This window comes from Arachis hypogaea, chromosome 20 (genome assembly GCF_003086295.3).
Source record: "Arachis hypogaea cultivar Tifrunner chromosome 20, arahy.Tifrunner.gnm2.J5K5, whole genome shotgun sequence".
Taxonomy (NCBI): Eukaryota; Viridiplantae; Streptophyta; class Magnoliopsida; order Fabales; family Fabaceae; genus Arachis; species Arachis hypogaea.
The window spans coordinates 12330309-12349961 of NC_092055.1; the positions used below are offsets into that span (position 1 = coordinate 12330309).

At 39.3% G+C, this 19653-nt stretch overlaps 1 protein-coding gene and 1 non-coding gene across 2 annotated transcripts; one reads left to right on the forward strand and one right to left on the reverse strand.

Moving 5' to 3' along the window:
* Nucleotides 1-5755: 5755 nt before the first annotated feature.
* On the reverse strand, nt 5756-6762 carry LOC112785441 (uncharacterized). Its single transcript, XM_025828906.1, has 2 exons — nt 6359-6762; nt 5756-6095 (listed from the first exon to the last, which is right to left on the reverse strand). The coding sequence occupies exons 1-2, from the start codon at nt 6760-6762 to the stop codon at nt 5756-5758; spliced, it is 744 nt and encodes a 247-aa protein (XP_025684691.1).
* Nucleotides 6763-16667: 9905 nt separating this feature from the next.
* Nucleotides 16668-16775, forward strand: LOC112788651 (small nucleolar RNA R71). Its single transcript, XR_003196008.1, has one exon. It is a non-coding gene; the product is annotated as a small nucleolar RNA R71 (small nucleolar RNA).
* Nucleotides 16776-19653: the final 2878 nt, after the last annotated feature.

Here is a 19653-nt window from a genome sequence, read left to right on the forward strand (position 1 = left end):
TGGACAAGTAGAGGATGTGTTAGTAAAGGTTGAAGGCCTTTACATCCCTGCTGATTTCATAGTCCTAGATACTGGGAAGGATGAGGATGAATCCATCATCCTTGGAAGACCCTTCCTAGCCACAGCAAGAGCTGTGATTGATGTTGACAGAGGCGAACTAGTCCTTCAATTGAATGAGGACTCCCTTGTGCTTAAAACTCGAGGTCATTCTTCTGTAAACATGGAGAGGAAGCATAAAAAGCTTCTCTCAAAACAGAGTCAACCAGAGCCCCCACAGTCAAACTCTAAGTTTGGTGTTGGGAGGCCACAACCAAACTCTAAGTTTGGTGTTGAACTCCCATATCCAAACTCTAAGTTTGGTGTTGGGAAGTCTCAACAATGCTCTGAACATCTGTGAGGCTCCATGAGAGCCCACTGTCAAGCTATTGACATTAAAGAAGCGCTTGTTGGGAGGCAACCCAATTTTTATTTATCTAATTTTATTCTTCTTGTTCTTTCATGTTTTATTAGGTTCATGATCATGTGGAGTCACAAAATAAATATAAAAATTGAAAACGGAATCAAAAACAACCGAAGAAAAATCACACCCTGGAGGAAGACCTTACTGGCGTTTAAACGCCAGTAAGAAGCATCTGGCTGGCGTTCAACGCTAAAACAAAGCATGGTTCTGGCGTTGAACGCCCAAAATGGGCAGCATCTGGGCGTTTGAACGCCAGAATTGCACCCTGGAGAAGAGCTGGCGCTGAACGCCTAGAACAAGCATGGTTCTGGCGTTCAACGCCAGAAATGGGCAACAAATGGGCGTTCAACGCCCAGAACAAGCACCAATCTGGCGCTGAACGCCCAGAGTTGTGTGCAAGGGCATTTTGCATGCCTAATTTGGTGCAAGGTTGTAAATCCTTGAACACCTCAGGATCTGTGGACCCCACAGGATCCCCACCTACCTCCACTCACTTCTTCTCACCCCTCTTTCACACAATCCCATAAACACTCTTCCCCAAAACTCTTCACCAATCACCTCAATCTCTCTTCCCTATCACCACTTCACCACTCACATCCATCCACTCTTCCCCATAAACCTACCTCATAAACTCCACCTACCTTCAAAATTCAAAATCAATTTCCCACCTAAACCAACCCTATATGGCCGAACCTTACCCCCCTCCCTTCCCTATATAAAGCCCTCCTTTCTTCTTCATTTTCACACAAAACAACCCTCTCTTCCCCTTCTTGGCCGAAACACATCTCTTTCTCCCCTCCATATTTTCTTCTTCTTCTTCTACTATTCTTTCTTCTTTTGCTCGAGGGCGAGCAATATTCTAAGTTTGGTGTGGTAAAAGCATAAGCTTTTTGTTTTTCCATTACCATTGATGGCACCTAAGACCGGAGAATCCTCTAGAAAAGGGAAAGGGAAGACAAAAGCTTCCACTTCCGAGTCATGGGAGATGGAAAGGTTCATCTCCAAAGCCCATCAAGACCACTTCTATGATGTTGTGGCCAAGAAGAAGGTGATCCCCGAGGTCCCTTTCAAGCTCAAGAGAAATGAGTATCTGGAGATCCGACATGAAATCCAAAGAAGAGGATGGGAAGTTCTAACAAAACCCATCCAACAAGTCGGCATCCTAATGGTTCAAGAGTTCTATGCCAATGCATGGATCACTAGGAACCATGATCAAAGTAAGAACCCGAATCCAAAGAATTATCTCACCATGGTTCGGGGAAAATACTTAGATTTTAGTCCGGAAAATGTGAGATTGGCGTTTAACTTGCCTATGATGCAAGGAGATGCACGCTCCTACACTAGAAGGGTCAACTTTAATCAAAGGTTGGACCAAGTCCTCATGGACATATGTGTGGAAGGAGCTCAATGGAAGATTGACTCCAAAGGCAAGCCGGTTCAATTAAGAAGATTGGACCTCAAGCCTGTAGCTAGAGGATGGTTGGAGTTCATCCAACGCTCCATCATCCCCACTAGCAACCGATCTGAAGTTACTGTGGATCGGGCCATCATGATCCATAGCATCATGATTGGAGAAGAAGTATAAGTTCATGAATTCATCTCCCTTGAATTCTACAAAATAGCCGAAAAGCCCTCTCCTGGGGCAAGACTAGCTTTTCCTCATCTTATTTGCCATCTATGTTACTCAGCTGGAGCTTTCATAGAAGGAGACATTCCCATTGAGGAAGAGAAGCCCATCACTAAGAAAAGGATGGAGCAAGCAAGAGAGCCCATTCATGGAGCTCAAGAGGCGCATGAAGCTCATCACCATGAGATCCCGGAGATGCCTCAAATGCATTTTCCTCCACAAAACTATTGGGAGCAAATCAACACCTCCCTAGGAGAATTAAGTTCCAACATGGGACAACTAAGGGTGGAACATCAAGAGCACTCCATCATCCTTCATGAAATTAGAGAAGATCAAAAAAGTAATGAGGGAGGAGCAACAAAGACAAGGAAGAGACATAGAAGAGCTCAAGGACATCATTGGTTCCTCAAGAAGGAAACGCCACCATCACTAAGGTGGACTCATTCCTTGTTCTTACTTTCTCTGTTTTTTGTTTTCTATGTTAAGTGCTTATCTATGTTTGTGTCTTCATTACATGATCATTAGTATTTAGTAACTTTGTCTTAAAGTTATGAATGTCCTATGAATCCATCACCTCTCTTAAATGAAAAATGTTTTAATTCAAAAGAACAAGAAGTACATGAGTTTCGAATTTATCCTTGAACTTAGTTTAATTATATTAATGTGGTGACAATGCTTCTTCGTTTTCTGAATGAATGCTTGAACAGTGCATATGTCTTTTGAAGTTGTTGTTTAAGAATGTTAAATATGTTGGCTCTTGAAAGAATGATGACAAGGAGACATGTTATTTGGTAATCTGAAAAATTATAAAAATGATTCTTGAAGCAAGAAAAAGCAGCAAAGAACAAAGCTTGCAGAAAAAAAAATAGCAAAAAAAAAGAGAGAAAAAGCAAGCAGAAAAAGCCAAAGCTCTTAAAACCAAGAGGAAAGAGCAAAAAGCCAATAACCCTTAAAACCAAAAGGCAAGGGTAATAAAAAGGATCCCAAGGCTTTGAGCATCAGTGGATAGGAGGGCCTAAAGGAATAAAATCCTGGCCTAAGCGGCTAAACCAAGCTGTCCCTAACCATGTGCTTGTGGCGTGCAGGTGTCAAGTAAAAACTTGAGACTGAGCGGTTAAAGTCAAGGTCCAAAGCAAAAAAAAAAAAAAGAGTGTGCTTAAGAACCCTGGACACCTCTAATTGGGGACTTTAGCAAAGCTAAGTCACAATCTGAAAATAGTTCACCCAATTATGTGTCTGTGGCATTTATGTATCCGGTGGTAATACTGGAAAACAAAGTGCTTAGGGCCACGGCCAAGACTCATAAAATAGCTGTGTTCAAGAATCATCATACTGAACTAGGAGAATCAATAACACTATCTGAACTCTGAGTTCCTATAGATGCTAATCATTCTGAACTTCAATGGATAAAGTGAGATGCCAAAACTATTCAAGAGGCAAAAAGCTACAAGTCCCGCTCATCTGATTGGAGCTATGTTTCATTGATAGTTTGGAATTTATAGTATATTCTCTTCTTTTTATCCTATTTGATTTTCAGTTGCTTGGGGACAAGCAACAATTTAAGTTTGGTGTTGTGATGAGCGGATAATTTATACGCTTTTTGGCATTGTTTTTAGTATGTTTTTAGTAGAATCTAGTTACTTTTAGGAATGTTTTCATTAGTTTTTATGTTAAATTCACATTTCTGGACTTTACTATGAGTTTGTGTGTTTTTCTGTGATTTCAGGTATTTTCTGGCTGAAATTGAGGGACTTGAGCAACAATCAGATTCAGAGGTAGAAGAAGGACTGCTGATGCTGTTGGATTCTGACCTCCCTGCACTCAAAGTGGATTTTCTGGAGCTACAGAACTCAAAATGGCGCTCTTACAATTGCGTTAGAAAGTAGACATCCAGGGCTTTCCAGCAATATATAATAGTCCATACTTTGGCCGAGTTTAGACGACATAAAAGGGCGTTGAACGCCAGTTCTACGCTGCTGTCTGGAGTTAAACGCCAGAAACACGTCACAAGCCAGAGTTGAACGCCAGAAATACGTTACAAACTGGCGTTCAACTCCAAGATTGACCTCTACACGTGTAACATTCAAGCTCAGCCCAAGCACACACCAAGTGGGCCCCGGAAGTAGATTTATGCATCAATTACTTACTTCTGTAAATCCTAGTAACTAGTTTAGTATAAATAGGACTTTTTACTATTGTATTTGACATCCTGGATTGTATTTTTGATCCTGTGATCACATTTTGGGGGCTGGCCATTCAGCCATGCCTGAACCTTTCACTTATGTATTTTCAAACAGTAGAGTTTCTGCACTCCATAGATTAAGGTGTGGAGCTCTGCTGTTCCTCAAAGATTAATGCAAAGTACTACTGTTTTTCTATTCAATTCAACTTATTCCATTTCTAAGATATTCATTCACACTTCAACCTGAATATGATGAACGTGACAATCATCATCATTCCCTATGAACGCGTGCCTGACAACCACTTCCGTTCTAACTTCGATTGAATGAGTATCTCTTGGATCTCTTAATCAAAATCTTCGTGGTATAAGCTAGATTGATGGTGGCATTCATGAGAGTCCGGAAAGTCTAAACCTTGTCTGTGGTATTCCGAGTAGGACTCTGGGATTGAATGACTGTGACGAACTTCAAACTCGCGAGTGCTGGGCATAGTGACAGACACAAAAGGAGGGTGAATCCTATTCTAGTATGATCGAGAACCTCAGATGATTAGTCGTGCTGTGACAGAGCATTTGGACCATTTTCACAAGAGGATAGGATGCAGCCATTGACAAGGGTGATGCCTCCAGATGATTAGCCATGCAGTGACAGCGCATCGGACCATTTTCCAGAGAGGATTAAAAGTAGCCATTGACTACGGTGATGTCCTTACATAAAGCCAGCCATGGAAAGGAGTAAGATTGATTGGATGAAGACAGCAGGAAAGCAGAGGTTCAGAGGAACGAATGCATCTCTATATGCTTATCTGAAATTCTCACCAATGATCTACATAAGTGTTTCTATCCTTATCTTCTATCCTTATTTTATTATATATTTTCGAAAACTCCATAACTATTTTATATCTGCCTGACTGAGATCTACAAGGTGACCATAGCTTGCTTCATACCAACAATCTCCGTAGGATCGACCCTTACTCACGTAAGGTTTATTACTTGGACGACCCAGTGCACTTGCTGGTTAGCTGTATCGAAGTTGTGAATGAAAAATTATTTATTAAGACGTGCGTACAGAGTTTCTGGCGCCGTTGCCTGAGATCACAATTTCGTGCACCAGTAAGTTACAATGGTGTAATGATTTATGGCGTCCGGCCTCATTAAAACCCTCTCCGAGTAAAACCCATGTGTTCCGGGAAAAAACCTTCGAAGGGGAAAAAGAGTACCATCATTCGCGGATATACGGCATGTGTCATGATTGGTATTCCCTTAGTGAGGAGACATTCCATGTTCCTGGAAGTTAATCTCCTTTAAGGGTTTCTAGCTTGTAAGCCCCCTTTTCGAGGTTCTGAAGAACTCGGAAGGGTCCTTCCTAATTTGCTGCTAACTTGCCATGTGTTGGAGGTTTCCGAGCTTCTTCTGTTCCTCTAAGTACGAGGTCTCCTTTATTGAAGGACCTATGAACTACTCTTTTGTTGTGTCTTCGCTCTATGTACTACTTTCTGGCTTGTTGCTTTATGGCTGAGATGTCTCTTTCTTCTTCTACAAGATCCAGCTCGGCTGTTCGAGCTTGCAAGTTATTCGTTTGATCATAAAGCTCGGCCCTTAATGTTGGGACGCTGACCTCTACTGGGATCAGTGCCTCTGCACCATATACTAGTTTGAAGGGAGTTTCTCCTGTAGCAGATTGAATGCTAGTATTGTAGCTCCATAGGACTTCTGGGATGAGGTCGGCCCACTCTCCTTTAGCCTCACCGAGCTTTCTCTTTAATCCCTGCAAGATAATTCTGTTGGCTGATTCAACTTGTCCGTTGGTTTGCGGGTGCTCGACTGAACTGAAATGATGTTTAATGTTAAAATTTGTTAGAAAGGCAGCGAGTTTATGATCCGTAAATTATTTTCCGTTATCCGAGATTATCTCTCTTAGGATATCGTATCTACATATAATATTTTCCATAAGAAAGACCGTATTTTCTCTGTCGTTATATGTGCTAGTGGATGTGCTTCTATCCACTTAGAGAAATAGTCTATTGATACTAAAAGGAACTTTACCTAGCCTGGCGCTTTCGGAAAAGGTCCTAGGATATCCAATCCCCACCTATCGAAAGGCCAGCTTACCTCTATGGTGTGGAGCTCCTCGGCCGGGATCTCTGAAAGGGTGGCGTGTTTTTGACAATTATCACATGCCTTGACTTTTGAAATACAGTCCTTTTTTATCATCGGCCAATAGTATCCTGTTCGCAATATCTTCGCAGCCAATGCTCGGCCACCGATATGGTTTCCACAAACCCCTTCGTGCGTTTCTGCCATGACATCCTCGGCTTCGTCATTGCTGATGCATTTGAGGAGTGGTTGGGAGTGTCCTCGTCTGTACAGGGTATTTCCGAGAACTTTATAAAAACTTGCTCTTCTTCGGAAGAGTGGCAAGTTCGGCTCCTCTTTAGGCACGGCACCTGTGTTGATGTAATTGAGAAAATGTGTTCTCCAATCTGGTACCTGCATGATGTTTAAGATTGTGCCCTGCTCGAAACTCAGCTTGGTGAGTGTTAGTTGTGATAGGGCCGGTGTGTTCTCCGCCTGCCTTGTGGTGGCTAACTTGGATAACACATCGGCTCTAGTGTTTTGTTCTCGGTTTACATGAATAATATCAAATTTATTGAACTTTGAGATGAGATCCTTTGTTATGAGCCAATATTTCTCTAACAAAGGATCTTTTACCTGGTACTCCCCCTTGATTTAATCATTATCAATCTCTGCCAACGGCGCCAAAAATTTGGTGCAGATTTTCTAACCACAGACTAACCGGCAAGTGTACCGGGTCGTACCAAGTAATACCTTACGTGAGTAAGGGTCGATCCCACGAGGATTGATGGATTAAGCAACAATAGTGTTTGATAGGCTTAGTTAGGCAAACAGAAAGTAATGTTTGGGCAATATAAAAGACATTAAACAATATAAAAAATATTGAAGAAAGGCAAGTAAATAAATTGGAGATAGCAGTTAAGGCTTCAGAGTTATCTATTTTTCCGGATTTACTTTTCTTACTAACTATTTTAATTATGTAGGATTTAATTTATGGCAAACTATATGTGACTAGACCCTAATTCCTTAGACCTTTATAGTCTCCTCTAAAATTCATTAACTGCCAATTCCTTGGTCAATTAATTCCAATTAGAAGCTACATGATCAAATTCCAGTTTATATGCCACAAAAACTCTAATTACCCAAAAATAAAAGGATTATATGTCATGTATCCCGTTAAATCCAGATAATTAAAATTTAGGAGAATATGTTTTCAAGCTGTTGTTCAAGTAAAGAGCTTTTCCAAGTTATACAAGAACTCAAATAGAAAGAGGGTCATACTTCCGTTCCACCCAAATTTATAAGATAAAGAGCGAAAACAATTCTTAAATTATAAATCCATACATGAATTAAAATAGATAAAGCAATAAAATCAATCCATACAAATAGACAGAGCTCCTAACCTTAACAATGGAAGTTTAGTTGCTCATGGTTCAGAGAAAATAAGGATTGTAAATTAGAATAGAATTGGAAGTCTGGAATTGAATAATGTTGAGGTGGTATCCCCCTATTTATATCTAATTCTAATTAATTTAAAATCTATCTTTAAAACTAAAATAATATCTTTTCCTATTTTTAAAATTTGAATTTAAATTAGAATTAATTATAGCAATCAGCAAATCTTCAATTGATGGATGGGAACCACTTGGCTTCACTAGGATCCACGCCTAACTTGGGCTTGGCAGTATGAATTGGAGTTTAGTTGAGTGAAGCTGCGCCTAACTTGGGCTTTAGTGCGCCTAACTTGAAGTGGGCAGGACCAATCTCGCGTATTGTTGTTGTGTCTTGCGCCAAACTTAAGAAATCTCAAGTTAGGCGCAGCCTTGGCAGCGAGTTCGGAGAATAAGTATGTACTATTATATATTGTTGAAAAGCTCTGAAAGTTAGCTTTCCAACGCCACTGGAATCACATCCATTGGACCTCTGTAGCTCAAGTTATTTAGGTTTGAGTGCAGAGAGGTCAGGGTTGACAGCATCATTCGCCTTCATCTCTTCTTCTGCAGAAACTCCATCAAATCCAGCTGAATGCTACCTAAAATAAACAAAATTGCACAAGATTCAAAGTAGCATACATATTGGCTAAAAGATAATTAATTCTTTATTAAACTCAACAATTTAGATGCAAATTCACTAGGAAAAGATAGGAAAGATGCTCACGCATCACAACACCAAACTTGAATTGTTGCTTGTCCTCAAGCAACCAAAACTAATATAAGCTTAGGATGTGAATTTGCATGAGAATGAGAGTTCGCTTAAGCTCATGTCTCTTCTTATAGTGGGGTTTACAACTGCAATCCTGAATAGTTTTGGCATCTCACTTTATCCTTTGAAGTTCAGAATGATTGGCATCTATAGGAACTCAGAATTCAGATAGTGTTATTGATTCTCCTAGTTCAGTATGTTGATTCTTGAACACAGCTACTTTATGAGTCTTGGCTGTGACCCTAAGCATTTTGTTTTCCAGTATTACCACTGGATACATAAATGCCACAGACACATAGCTGGGTGAACCTTTTCAGATTGTGACTCAGCTTTGCTAAAGTCCCCAGTTAGAGGTGCCCAGAGCTCTTAAGCACACTCTATTTGCTTTGGACCACGACTTTAACCGCTCAGTCTCAAGCTTTTCACTTGACACCTTCACGCCACAAGCATATGGTTAGGGACAGCTTGATTTTAGCCGCTTAGGCCAGGATTTTATTCCTTTGGGCCCTTCTATCCATTAATGCTCAAAGCCTTGGATCCTTTTTACCCTTTGCCTTTTAGTTTGAAAGGTTATTGACTTTTTCTGCTTGCTTTTCTTTTTTTTCTTTTTTTCTTTATTTTATATAATAATTTTTTTTCGCAAGCTTCGTGTTTTTCACTACTTTTTCTTGCTTCAAGAATCAATTTTATGATTTTTCAGATTATCAATAACATTTCTCTTTTTTCATCATTCTTTCAAGAGCCAACAATTTTAACATTCATAAACTTCACTATAAAAAATATGCACTGTTTAAGTCATGCATTCAGAATCACAGAAAGTACCACCACATCTAAGTAAAAAAGACTATTCTTCAATATAGACTCACTTTCTCATGCAATACATCACTTCTGTATATTTTTTTTTTATTTGAATTTCAAGCTCAGTGAGTAATACATGAGACATCTTTTCGGAATTAAATCAATTAAGAGAAAACTAAACTAGACCTAGGATTCTAACTAATAAAGGATCATGCAACAAACAAAGCAAAATAGCAGAAAATCGGAACATAACATAATAAAAGCGGGAAGGAATAAAAAATGAAAGGAACTCAACCACCTTAGTTATCCGAGCGGTCATTTTATTCTTCAGGTTGTGCTCCTTTGTGAAGATGATTCACCTCCCTTAGTGCAAAAAAAATAAACAGAAAACCCTTAAGCGAAGCGTCAACACCAAACTTAAAGGTTTGCTTGTCCTCAAGCAAAGAAGAACTGAAAATAAAAACAAATAGTAAGAGGAATCTCTGGTTCCTATTCTAAAATAGTTGCATGATCAGAAAAATAATAAAAACTCAATAAAAATCAAATAAGTAAGAAAGCTACTACTACGAAGAATAACTAAGGATACGAAATTATCGGGTTGCCTCCCGACAAGCACTTCTTTAACGTCACTAGTTTGGCACTTGATTATTGAAGTTTCTTCCTCTTCTTCCAGTTGGTTAAAAGAAATGTCTCCAAGGGGGGAGAGGTGAAAATTAGTGCCCCCTGATATAAATTTCTCCTAACAAGTTTTCTTTTATTGTGATTGGCTTGATTCACCTTGCTTGTTGGGGTAGAGGTTGGATTGTTTTTTTCTGACCTTTTCTTCTTTATGGATATTTTCTTCTGTTTCTTGGTCAGTGGTGCACGAAATTGTGATCGTTCATTCCTTGGTAACGGCACTGAAAACTTAATACGCACGTTCATAATCTTAGTTCTTTGTCACAACTTCGCACAACTAACCAGCAAGTGCACTGGGTCGTCCAAGTAATAAACCTTACGTGAGTAAGGATCAATCCCACGGAGATTGTCGGCTTGAAGCAAGCTATGGTCACCTTGTAAATCTCAGTCAGGCAGATTCAATTGGTTATGGAGATTTGATAATTAAAATATAATTAAAATATAAAATAGGATAGAAATACTTATGTAATTCATTGGTGAGAATTTCAAATAAGCGTATGGAGATGCTTTTGTTCCTTCTGAACCTCTGCTTTCCTGCTGCTTTCATCCAATCACTCATACTCCTTTCCATGGCAAGCTGTATGTTGGGAATCACCGTTGTCAATGGCTACATCCCGTCCTCTCAGTGAAAATGGTCCAAAATGCGCTGTCATCGCACGGCTAATCATCTATCGGTTCTCGATCCTGCTGGAATAGGATTCAGTAATCCTTTTGCATCTGTCACTACGCCCAGCACTCCCGAGTTTGAAGCTCGTCACAGCCATCCCTTCCCAGATCCTACTCGGAATACCACAGACAAGGTTTAGACTTTCCGGATCTCAAGAATGGCCGCCAATAATTCTAGCTTATACCACGAAGACTCTGATCGTAAATCAGAAGGCCAAGAGATATGCATTCAAACTTGCTTTCATGTAGAACGGAAGTGTTTGTCAGGCACGCGTTCATAAGTGAGAATGGTGATGAGCGTCACATAATCATCACATTCATCATATTCTTGGGTGTGAATGAATATCTTAGAATAAGAATAAGCTTGAATTGAATAGAAAAATAATAGTACTTTGCATTAATTCATGAGGAACAACAGAGCTCCACACCTTAATCTATGTGGTGTAAAAACTCCACCGTTGAAAATACATAAGTGAAAATAGGGTAGACATGGCCGAGTGGCCAGCCTCCCATGGAGGTCTAGAGATTTAAAAATGATAAAAAATGTGAAATAAATCACTAAAAGTAGTTTTTATACTAAACTAGTAACTAGGATTTACAGAAATGAGTAAATAATGCAGAAATCCACTTCCGAGCCCACTTGGTGTGTGCTTAGACTGAGCATTGAAGCTTTCACATGTAGAGGTCTTCCTTGGAGTTAAACGCCAGTTTGTAACTTGTTTCTGGCGTTTAACTCTGCTTTGCAACCTGTTTCTGGCGTTTAACTCTAGAATATGGCAGAAAGCTGGCGTTGAACGCCAGTTTACGTCATCTAAACTCGGGCAAAGTATGGACTATTATATATTTCTGGAAAGCCCTGGATGTCTACTTTCTAACGCATCTGAGAGCGCACCATTTGGACTTTCGTAGCTCCAGAAAATCCACTTTAAGTGCAGGGAGATCAGAATCCAACAGCATATGCAGTCCTTCTTCAGCCTCTGAATATGATTTTTGCTCAAGTCCCTCAATTTCAGCCAGTAATTACCTGAAATCACAGAAAAATACACAAACTCATAGTAAAGTCCAGAAATGTGATTTTTATTTAAAAACTAATAAAAATATACTAAAAACTAACTAAATCATACTAAAAACTATGTAAAAACAATGCCAAAAAGCGTATAAATTATCCACTCATCACAACACCAAACTTAAATTGTTGCTTGTCCCCAAGCAACTAAAAATCAAATAGGATAAAAAGAAGAGAATATACTATAAATTTCAAATATCAATGAAACTTAGCTCCAATTAGATGAGCGGGACTAGTAGCTTTTTGCCTCTGAACAGTTTTGGCATCTCACTTTATCCTTTGAAGTTCAGAATGATTGGCATCTATATGAACTCAGAATTCAGATAGTGTTATTAATTCTCCTAGTTCAGTATGTTGATTCTTGAACACAGCTACTTTATGAGTCTTGGCCGTGGTCCTAATCACTTTGTTTTCCAGTATTACCACCGGATACATAAATGCCACAGACACATAATTGGGTGAACCTTTTCAGATTGTGACTCAGCTTTGCTAAAGTCCCCAATTAGAGGTGTCCAGGGTTCGTAAGCACACTCTGTTTTTGCTTTGGACCTCGACTTTAACCGCTCAATCTCAAGCTTTTGGCTTGACACCTTCACGCCACAAACACATGGTTAGGGACAACTTGGTTTACCCGCTTAGGCCAGGATTTTATTCCTTTGGGCCCTCCTATCCACTGATGCTCAAAGCCTTGGATCCTTTCTATTACCCTTGCCTTTTGGTTTAAAGGGTTACTGACTTTTTCTGCTTGCTTTTTCTTTTTCTTTCTTTTTTTTTTCGCCATTTTTTTCGCAAGCTTTTGCTTTTCACTGCTTTTTCTTGCTTCAAGAATCAATTTTATGATTTTTCAGATTATCAAATAACATTTCTCCTTTTTCATCATTCTTTCAAGAGCCAACAATTTTAACATTCATAAACAATAAATTCAAGACATATGCACTGTTCAAGCATTCATTCAGAGAAACAAAAAGTATGGTTACCACATCAAAATAATTAAACTAATTTCAAGGATGAATTCGAAATCATGTACTTCTTGTTCTTTTGTGATTAAAAGCATTTTTCATTTAAGAGAGGTGATGGATTCATAGGACATTCATAGCTTTAAGACATAGACACTTAAACACTAATGATCATATAGTAAAGACACAAACATAAATAAAACATAAGGCTCAAAACCGAAAAAAAGGAAAATAAGAACAAGGAGATTAAGGAACGAGTCCACCTTAGTGAGGGTGGCGTCTTCCTCTTCTTGAAGAACCAATGGTGCTCTTGAGCTCCTCTATGTCTCTTCCTTGTCTTTGTTGCTCCTCCCTTATAGCTCTTTGATCTTCTCTAATCTCATGGAGAATGATGGAGTGCTCTTGGTGTTCCATCCTTAGTTGTCCCATGTTGGAACTTAATTCTCATAGGGAGGTGTTGATTTGCTCCCAATAGTTTTGTGGAGGGAAATGCATCCCTTGGGGTATCTCAGGGATTTCATGGTGAGGAATTTCCTCATGCTCTTGTTGAGGTCCATGATCACTTGTTTGCTCCATCCTTTTCTTAGTGATGGGCTTGTCCTCATCAATGAGGATGTCTCCCTCTATGTCAATTCCAGCCGAATTGCAGAGGTGGCAAATGAGGTGAGGAAAGGCTAACCTTGCCAAAGTGGAGGACTTGTCAGCCACCTTGTAGAGTTCTTGAGGTATAATCTCATGAACTTTCACTTCCTCCCCAATCATGATACTGTGGATCATGATAGCCCGGTCTACAGTAACTTCAGACCGGTTGCTAGTAGGAATAATTGAGCGTTGGATGAACTCCAACCATCCTCTAGCTACAAGCTTAAGGTCCAGTCTTCTCAATTGAACCGGCTTGCCTCTTGAGTCAACTTTCCATTGAGCTCCTTCCACACATATGTCCATGAGGACTTGGTCCAACCTTTGATCAAAGTTGACCCTTCTAGTGTAGGGGCGTGCGTTTTCATGCATCATTGGCAAGTTGAACGCCAACCTTACATTTTCCGGACTGAAATCTAAGTATTTCCCCCGAACCATGGTAAGCCAATTCTTTGGATTCGGGTTCATACTTTGATCATGGTTCCTAGTGATCCATGCGTTCGCATAGAACTCTTGAACCATTAAGATCCCGACTTGTTGAATAGGATTAGAGAGAACTTCCCATCCTCTTCTTCTAATCTCTTGTCGGATCTCCGGATATTCGTTCTTTTTGAGCTTAAAAGGGACCTCAGGGATCACCTTTTTCTTGGCCAAAACTTCATAGAATTGGTCTTGATGGACCTTTGAAATGAATCTCTCCATCTCCCATGACTCAGAGGTGGAAGCAATTGCCTTCCCTTTCCTCTTTCTTGAGGTTTCTCTGGCCTTAGATGCCATTGATGGTTATGGAAAAACAAAAAGCAATGCTTTTACCATACCAAACTTAAAAGGTTTGCTCGTCCTCGAGCAAAAGAAGAAAGAAAGTAGTAGTAGAAGAAGAAAATGGAGGAGATGGAGGGAGAGAGTGTATTCGGCCAAAGGGGAGAAGTGGTGGTTGTAATGTGTGAAAATGGAGTAGTGTTGAGGGGTTTATATAGTGGTGGGGGAGAAGGGTAGGTTTCGGCCATTAGGGTTGGGTTTGGGAGGGAAAAGAATTTGAATTTTGGAGGTAGGTGGGGTTTATGGGGAAGAGTGAATTGATGTGAGTGGTTAAGGGTATTTGGGGAAGAGAGTTATGAAAAGGTGTGAAGAGGAGAGAAGAAGAGGTGGGGTAGGTGGGGATCCTGTGGGGCTCACAAATCCAGTGGGGTCAAGGACTTAGCATTCCTGCTCCAATTAGGCGTGCAAAATGTCCTTAGAATGCATGTCTGGCGTTAAACGCCAGCTTGCTGCTTGTTTCTGGCGTTTAACGCCAATTCCATGCTCTGTTCTGGCGTTAAACGCCAGTCTGATGCTTGTTTCTGGCGTTTAACGCCAGCTTGATGCTTCTTTCTGGCGTTAAATGCCAGCTTGATGCTTCTTACTGGCGTTTAAACACCAGTAAGCTCTTCCTCCAGGGTGAGCTGTTTTTAATGCTGCTTTTCATTCTGTTTTTTTTTCAGTTGTTTTTGTGACTTCACATGATCATCAACCTAAAGAAAACATTAAATAGTAATGGAAAATAAATAGATATAATTAAATAACATTGGGTTACCTCCCAACAAGTGCTTCTTTAATGTCAATAGCTTGACAGTGAGCTCTCATGGAGCCTCACAGATGTTCAGATCATTGTTGGGACCTCCCAACACCAAACTTAGAGTTTGGATGTGGGGGTTCAACACCAAACTTAGAGTTTGGTTGTGGCCTCCCAATACCAAACTTAGAGTTTGACTGTGGGGGCTTCGGTTGACTCTGCAGTAAGAGAAGCTTTTCATGCTTCCTCTCCATGGTTACAGAAGGAGATCCTTGAGTTTTAAACACAAGGTTGTCCTCATTCAGTTGAAAGACCAACTCTCCTCTGTCCACATCAATCACAGCTTTTGCTGTGGCTAGGAAGGGTCTTCCAAGGATGATGGATTCATCCTCATCCTTCCCATTGTCTAGGATTATGAAATCAATAAGGATGTAAAGGCCTTCAACCTTTACTAACAAGTCCTCTACTAATCCATAAGCCTGTTTCATTGATTTGTCTGCCATCTCTAGTGAGATTCTTGCAGCTTGTACCTCATAGATTCCCAGTTTCTCCATTACAGAGAGTGGCATGAGGTTTATCCCTGACCCAAGGTCACACAGAGCCTTCTCAAAGGTCATGGTGCCTATGGTACAAGGTATGAAGAACTTTTCGGGATCCGGTTTCTTCTGAGGCAATGTCTGCCTTATCAATGCACTAAGTTCATTGGTGAACAAGGGGGTTCATCCTCCCAAGTATCATTACCAAATAAACTGGCATTCAACTTCATGATGGCTCCTAAATACTTAGAAACCTGCTCTTCACTGATGTCTTCATCTTCTTCAGAGGAAGAATAGTCATCAGAGCTCATGAATGGTAAAAGGAGGTTCAATGGAATCTCTATGGTCTCTAGATGAGCCTCAGATTCCTTTGGTTCCTCAAAGGAAAACTCCTTATTGGTCAGTGAACGTCCCAGGAGGTCTTCCTCACTAGGATTCACGTCTTTCTCCTCCTCTCTGGGTTCGGCCACACCAAGTAAGGTTATGGCCTTACACTCTCTTTTTGGATTCTCTTCTGTATTGACTGGGAGAGTACTAGGAGGAGTTTCAGTGACTCTTTTACTCAGCTGGCCCACTTGTGCCTCCAAATTTCTAATGGAGGACCTTGTTTCATTCATGAAACTTAAAGTGGCCTTAGATAGATCAGAGACTATATTTGCTAAGCTAGATGGATTCTGCTTAGAATTCTCTATCTGTTGCTGAGAGGATGATGGAAAAGGCTTGCTATTACTAAACCTGTTTCTTCCACCATTATTAAAGCCTTGTTGAGGCTTTTGTTGATCCTTCCATGAGAAATTTGGATGATTTCTCCATGAGGGATTATAGGTGTTTCCATAGGCTTTACCCATGTAATTTACCTCTGCCATTGCAGGGTTCTCAGGATCATAAGCTTCTTCTTCAGAAGATGCTTCTTTAGTACTGTTAGATGCAGCTTGCAATCCATTCAGACTCTGAGAAATCATATTGACTTGTTGAGTTAATATTTTGTTCTGAGCCAATATGGCATTCAGAGTATCAATTTCAAGAACTCCCTTCTTCTGAGGCGTCCCATTACTCACAGGATTCCTTTCAGAAGTGTACATGAACTGGTTATTTGCAACCATGTCAATGAGTTCCTGAGCTTCTGCAGGCGTTTTCTTTAGGTGAATGGATCCACCTGCAGAATGGTCCAATGACATCTTTGATAATTCAGACAGACCATCATAGAATATATCCAGGATGGTCCATTCTGAAAGCATGTCAGAAGGACACTTTTTGGTCAGTTGCTTGTATCTCTCCCAAGCTTCATAGAGGGATTCACCTTCTTTCTGTTTGAAGGTTTGAACATCCATTCTAAGCTTGCTAAGCTTTTGAGGAGGAAAGAACTTGGCTAAGAAAGCCGTGACCAGCTTATCCCAAGAGTTCATGCTATCTTTAGGTTGAGAGTCCAACCATATTCTAGCTCTGTCTCTTACAGCAAACGGGAAAAGCATAAGCCTGTAGACCTCGGGATCAGCCCCATTGGTCTTAACAGTATCACAGATTTGCAAGAATTCAGTTAAGAACTGAAAAGGATCTTCTGATGGAAGTCCATGAAACTTGCAATTCTGTTGCATCAGAGAAACTAATTGAGGCTTTAGCTCAAAATTGTTTGCTCCAATGGCAGGGATTGAGATGCTTCTTTCATGGAAGTTGGAATTTGGTGTAGTAAAGTCACCAAGCATCATCCTTGCACCTCCACCATTGTTATTGGTTTCGGCCATCTCTACTTCTTTTTCGAAAATTTCAGTAAAGTTCTCTTCAGAGTGTTGTGTTTTAGCTTCTCTTAGCTTCCTCTTCAGAGTCCTTTCAGGTTCCGGATCAGCTTCAACAAGAATGTTCTTATCCTTGCTCCTGCTCATGTAAAAAAGAAGAGAACAGAAAATATGGAATCCTCTATGTCACAGTATAGAGATTCCTTTATGTGAGTAGAAGAAGAGGAGAATAGAAGAAGGAGAAGAGAAAAATTTGAAAATTAATTAAAATAAAATAAAAATATTTTTGTTTTTATTTTAAATATTAATTAGAATTGGAAAATTAAAAAGAGAAATAAAATTAAATTAAAATTTAAAACAATTAGTTAATTAAAAAGAATTTTGAAAAAGGGGGAAGGAGTTTTCGAAAATTAGAGAGAGAAAATTAGTTAGGTGGTTTTGAAAAAGATATGATTGAAATAGAAAACTTTTAAAATCAAACAAAAATTCAGGTAGTTAATTGAAAAAGGATTTGAAAATCAAATTTGAAAAGATAGGAAGTTAGAAAAGATTTCGAAAATTGATTTTTGAAAAAGATATGATTTGAAATTTAATTTGAAAAAGATTTGAAAAGGAAATTAAAAAGATTTAATTTTTGAAATTAAAGTTGATTACTTGACTAACAAGAAACTAAAAGATATGATTTTAAAATTCAATGATTGAACCTTTTTTAATAGGTAAGTAACATCTAAAAAATTTTTTTGAATTAAAACATTAAATGTTAGTGAGATTTTCAAAAATATGAACTAAGAATGAGAAAAAGATTTTGAAAATCAATTTTAAAAAAATAATTTCGAAAATTATGTAAAAATAAATGAAAAAGATTTTATTTTTGAAAAAGATTTGAAAGATTTGATGAGTAAAACAAGGAAAGATATATTTTTTATTTTTTTTTAATTTTTAATGAGGAAAGCGAAAAAAGGAAAGATATCATTTTTATGTTTTTCTCTTTTTCTATTAAACAACAAAAATGAAACACACATAAAAATTTAAGATCAAAATAAAAATGCATGCAAGAACACCTTGAATGTCAAGATGAACACCAAGAATACTTTGAATGTCAAGATGAACATCAAGAACATGTTTTTGAAAATTTTTAAGAAAAGAAAAATATGCAAGATACCAAACTTAAAAATTTTTAAACTATAGACACTAATAATTCAAAAATGCATATGAAAAACAAGAAAAGACACAAAACAAGAAAATGTAAAGATCAAACAAGGAAAATCATCAAGAACAACTTGAAGATTATGAAGAACACAACTCAATGCATGGATTTTTTGAAAAATTTTTAGAAAAATTAAAAAGAATTCAATTGACACCAAACTTAAAATTTGACACTAGACTCAAACAGGAAGCATAAAATTTTTTGTTTTTATGATTTATTAATTTGTTTTTTTCGAAAATTACTTTGGGAAGAACGAAAAAGAAGAAATTTTTTTTTGTATTTTTCGAAAATAAGAAATAAAAAGCTTAAAATTAAAATAAAATTACCTAATCTGAGCAACAAGATGAACCGTCAGTTGTCCAAACTCGAACAATCTCCGGCAACGGCGCCAAAAACTTGGTGCACGAAATTGTGATCGTTCGTTCCTTGGTAATTGTTCATACCCTGGGTCGAGTTACCCGACCCGGGATGATTGGCGACAAAGCGACCAACCTCTTCGGGTCAGACTACCCGACCTCTCCTAAAGAGCTCGGCCAAATCGACAGGAAAGCCCAATAAAGGGCCCCAAATAGAGGAACACGACCCAAATCCAGAGGCAATCCAAGCCTATAGAGATAAAGGCGGTTCCCTTGAAGATAAGCTGACCTCAACTCAAAAAGATAAGATAAGATAAGATAACTAACTTATCTTATCTAAAAAGGTCACTCTACAACTACTATAAATACACTGGAGCACCCAGGTATAACTCATACTCTGATTCTACATAAAACCTGCTTAATACCCGTGCTAACTTAAGCATCGGAGTCTCTTGCAGGTACCCCCCACCCTCCGGTGGCCAAGGATCAGCAATGCAGCAAGTCCAACAAGTCGAACACAACAGCTCCGGCCACCACCAGCCAGCCGGACACGCCATCTCTGACCAGTACAGAAGATCTCATCCGAGATCGACCTCCAATTTCAGGTAACCCTCGGAACATTGGCGCCGTTGCCAGGGAACTGGAAGTCATCCCAACACCATGGCGGATGGCCATGACAACGACCACAATTCAGATATGGAAAACAGAACACCGCACAAGAACGCGGACACCACGCTAAAGGATACTCCGGAATCCAACGGAGACAAAGACTCATCAAATCCGGGGATAATAGACGCACTTCAAGACCGTTTAAAGCAACTCGAGAAAGAAACTCAACAACAACGAGAGGTCAGAAAGGATCTACAAAGAGAGATACGGCGACGTCGAAAATTGGAAGACAAGTTATAGCAATTAGAAGCCG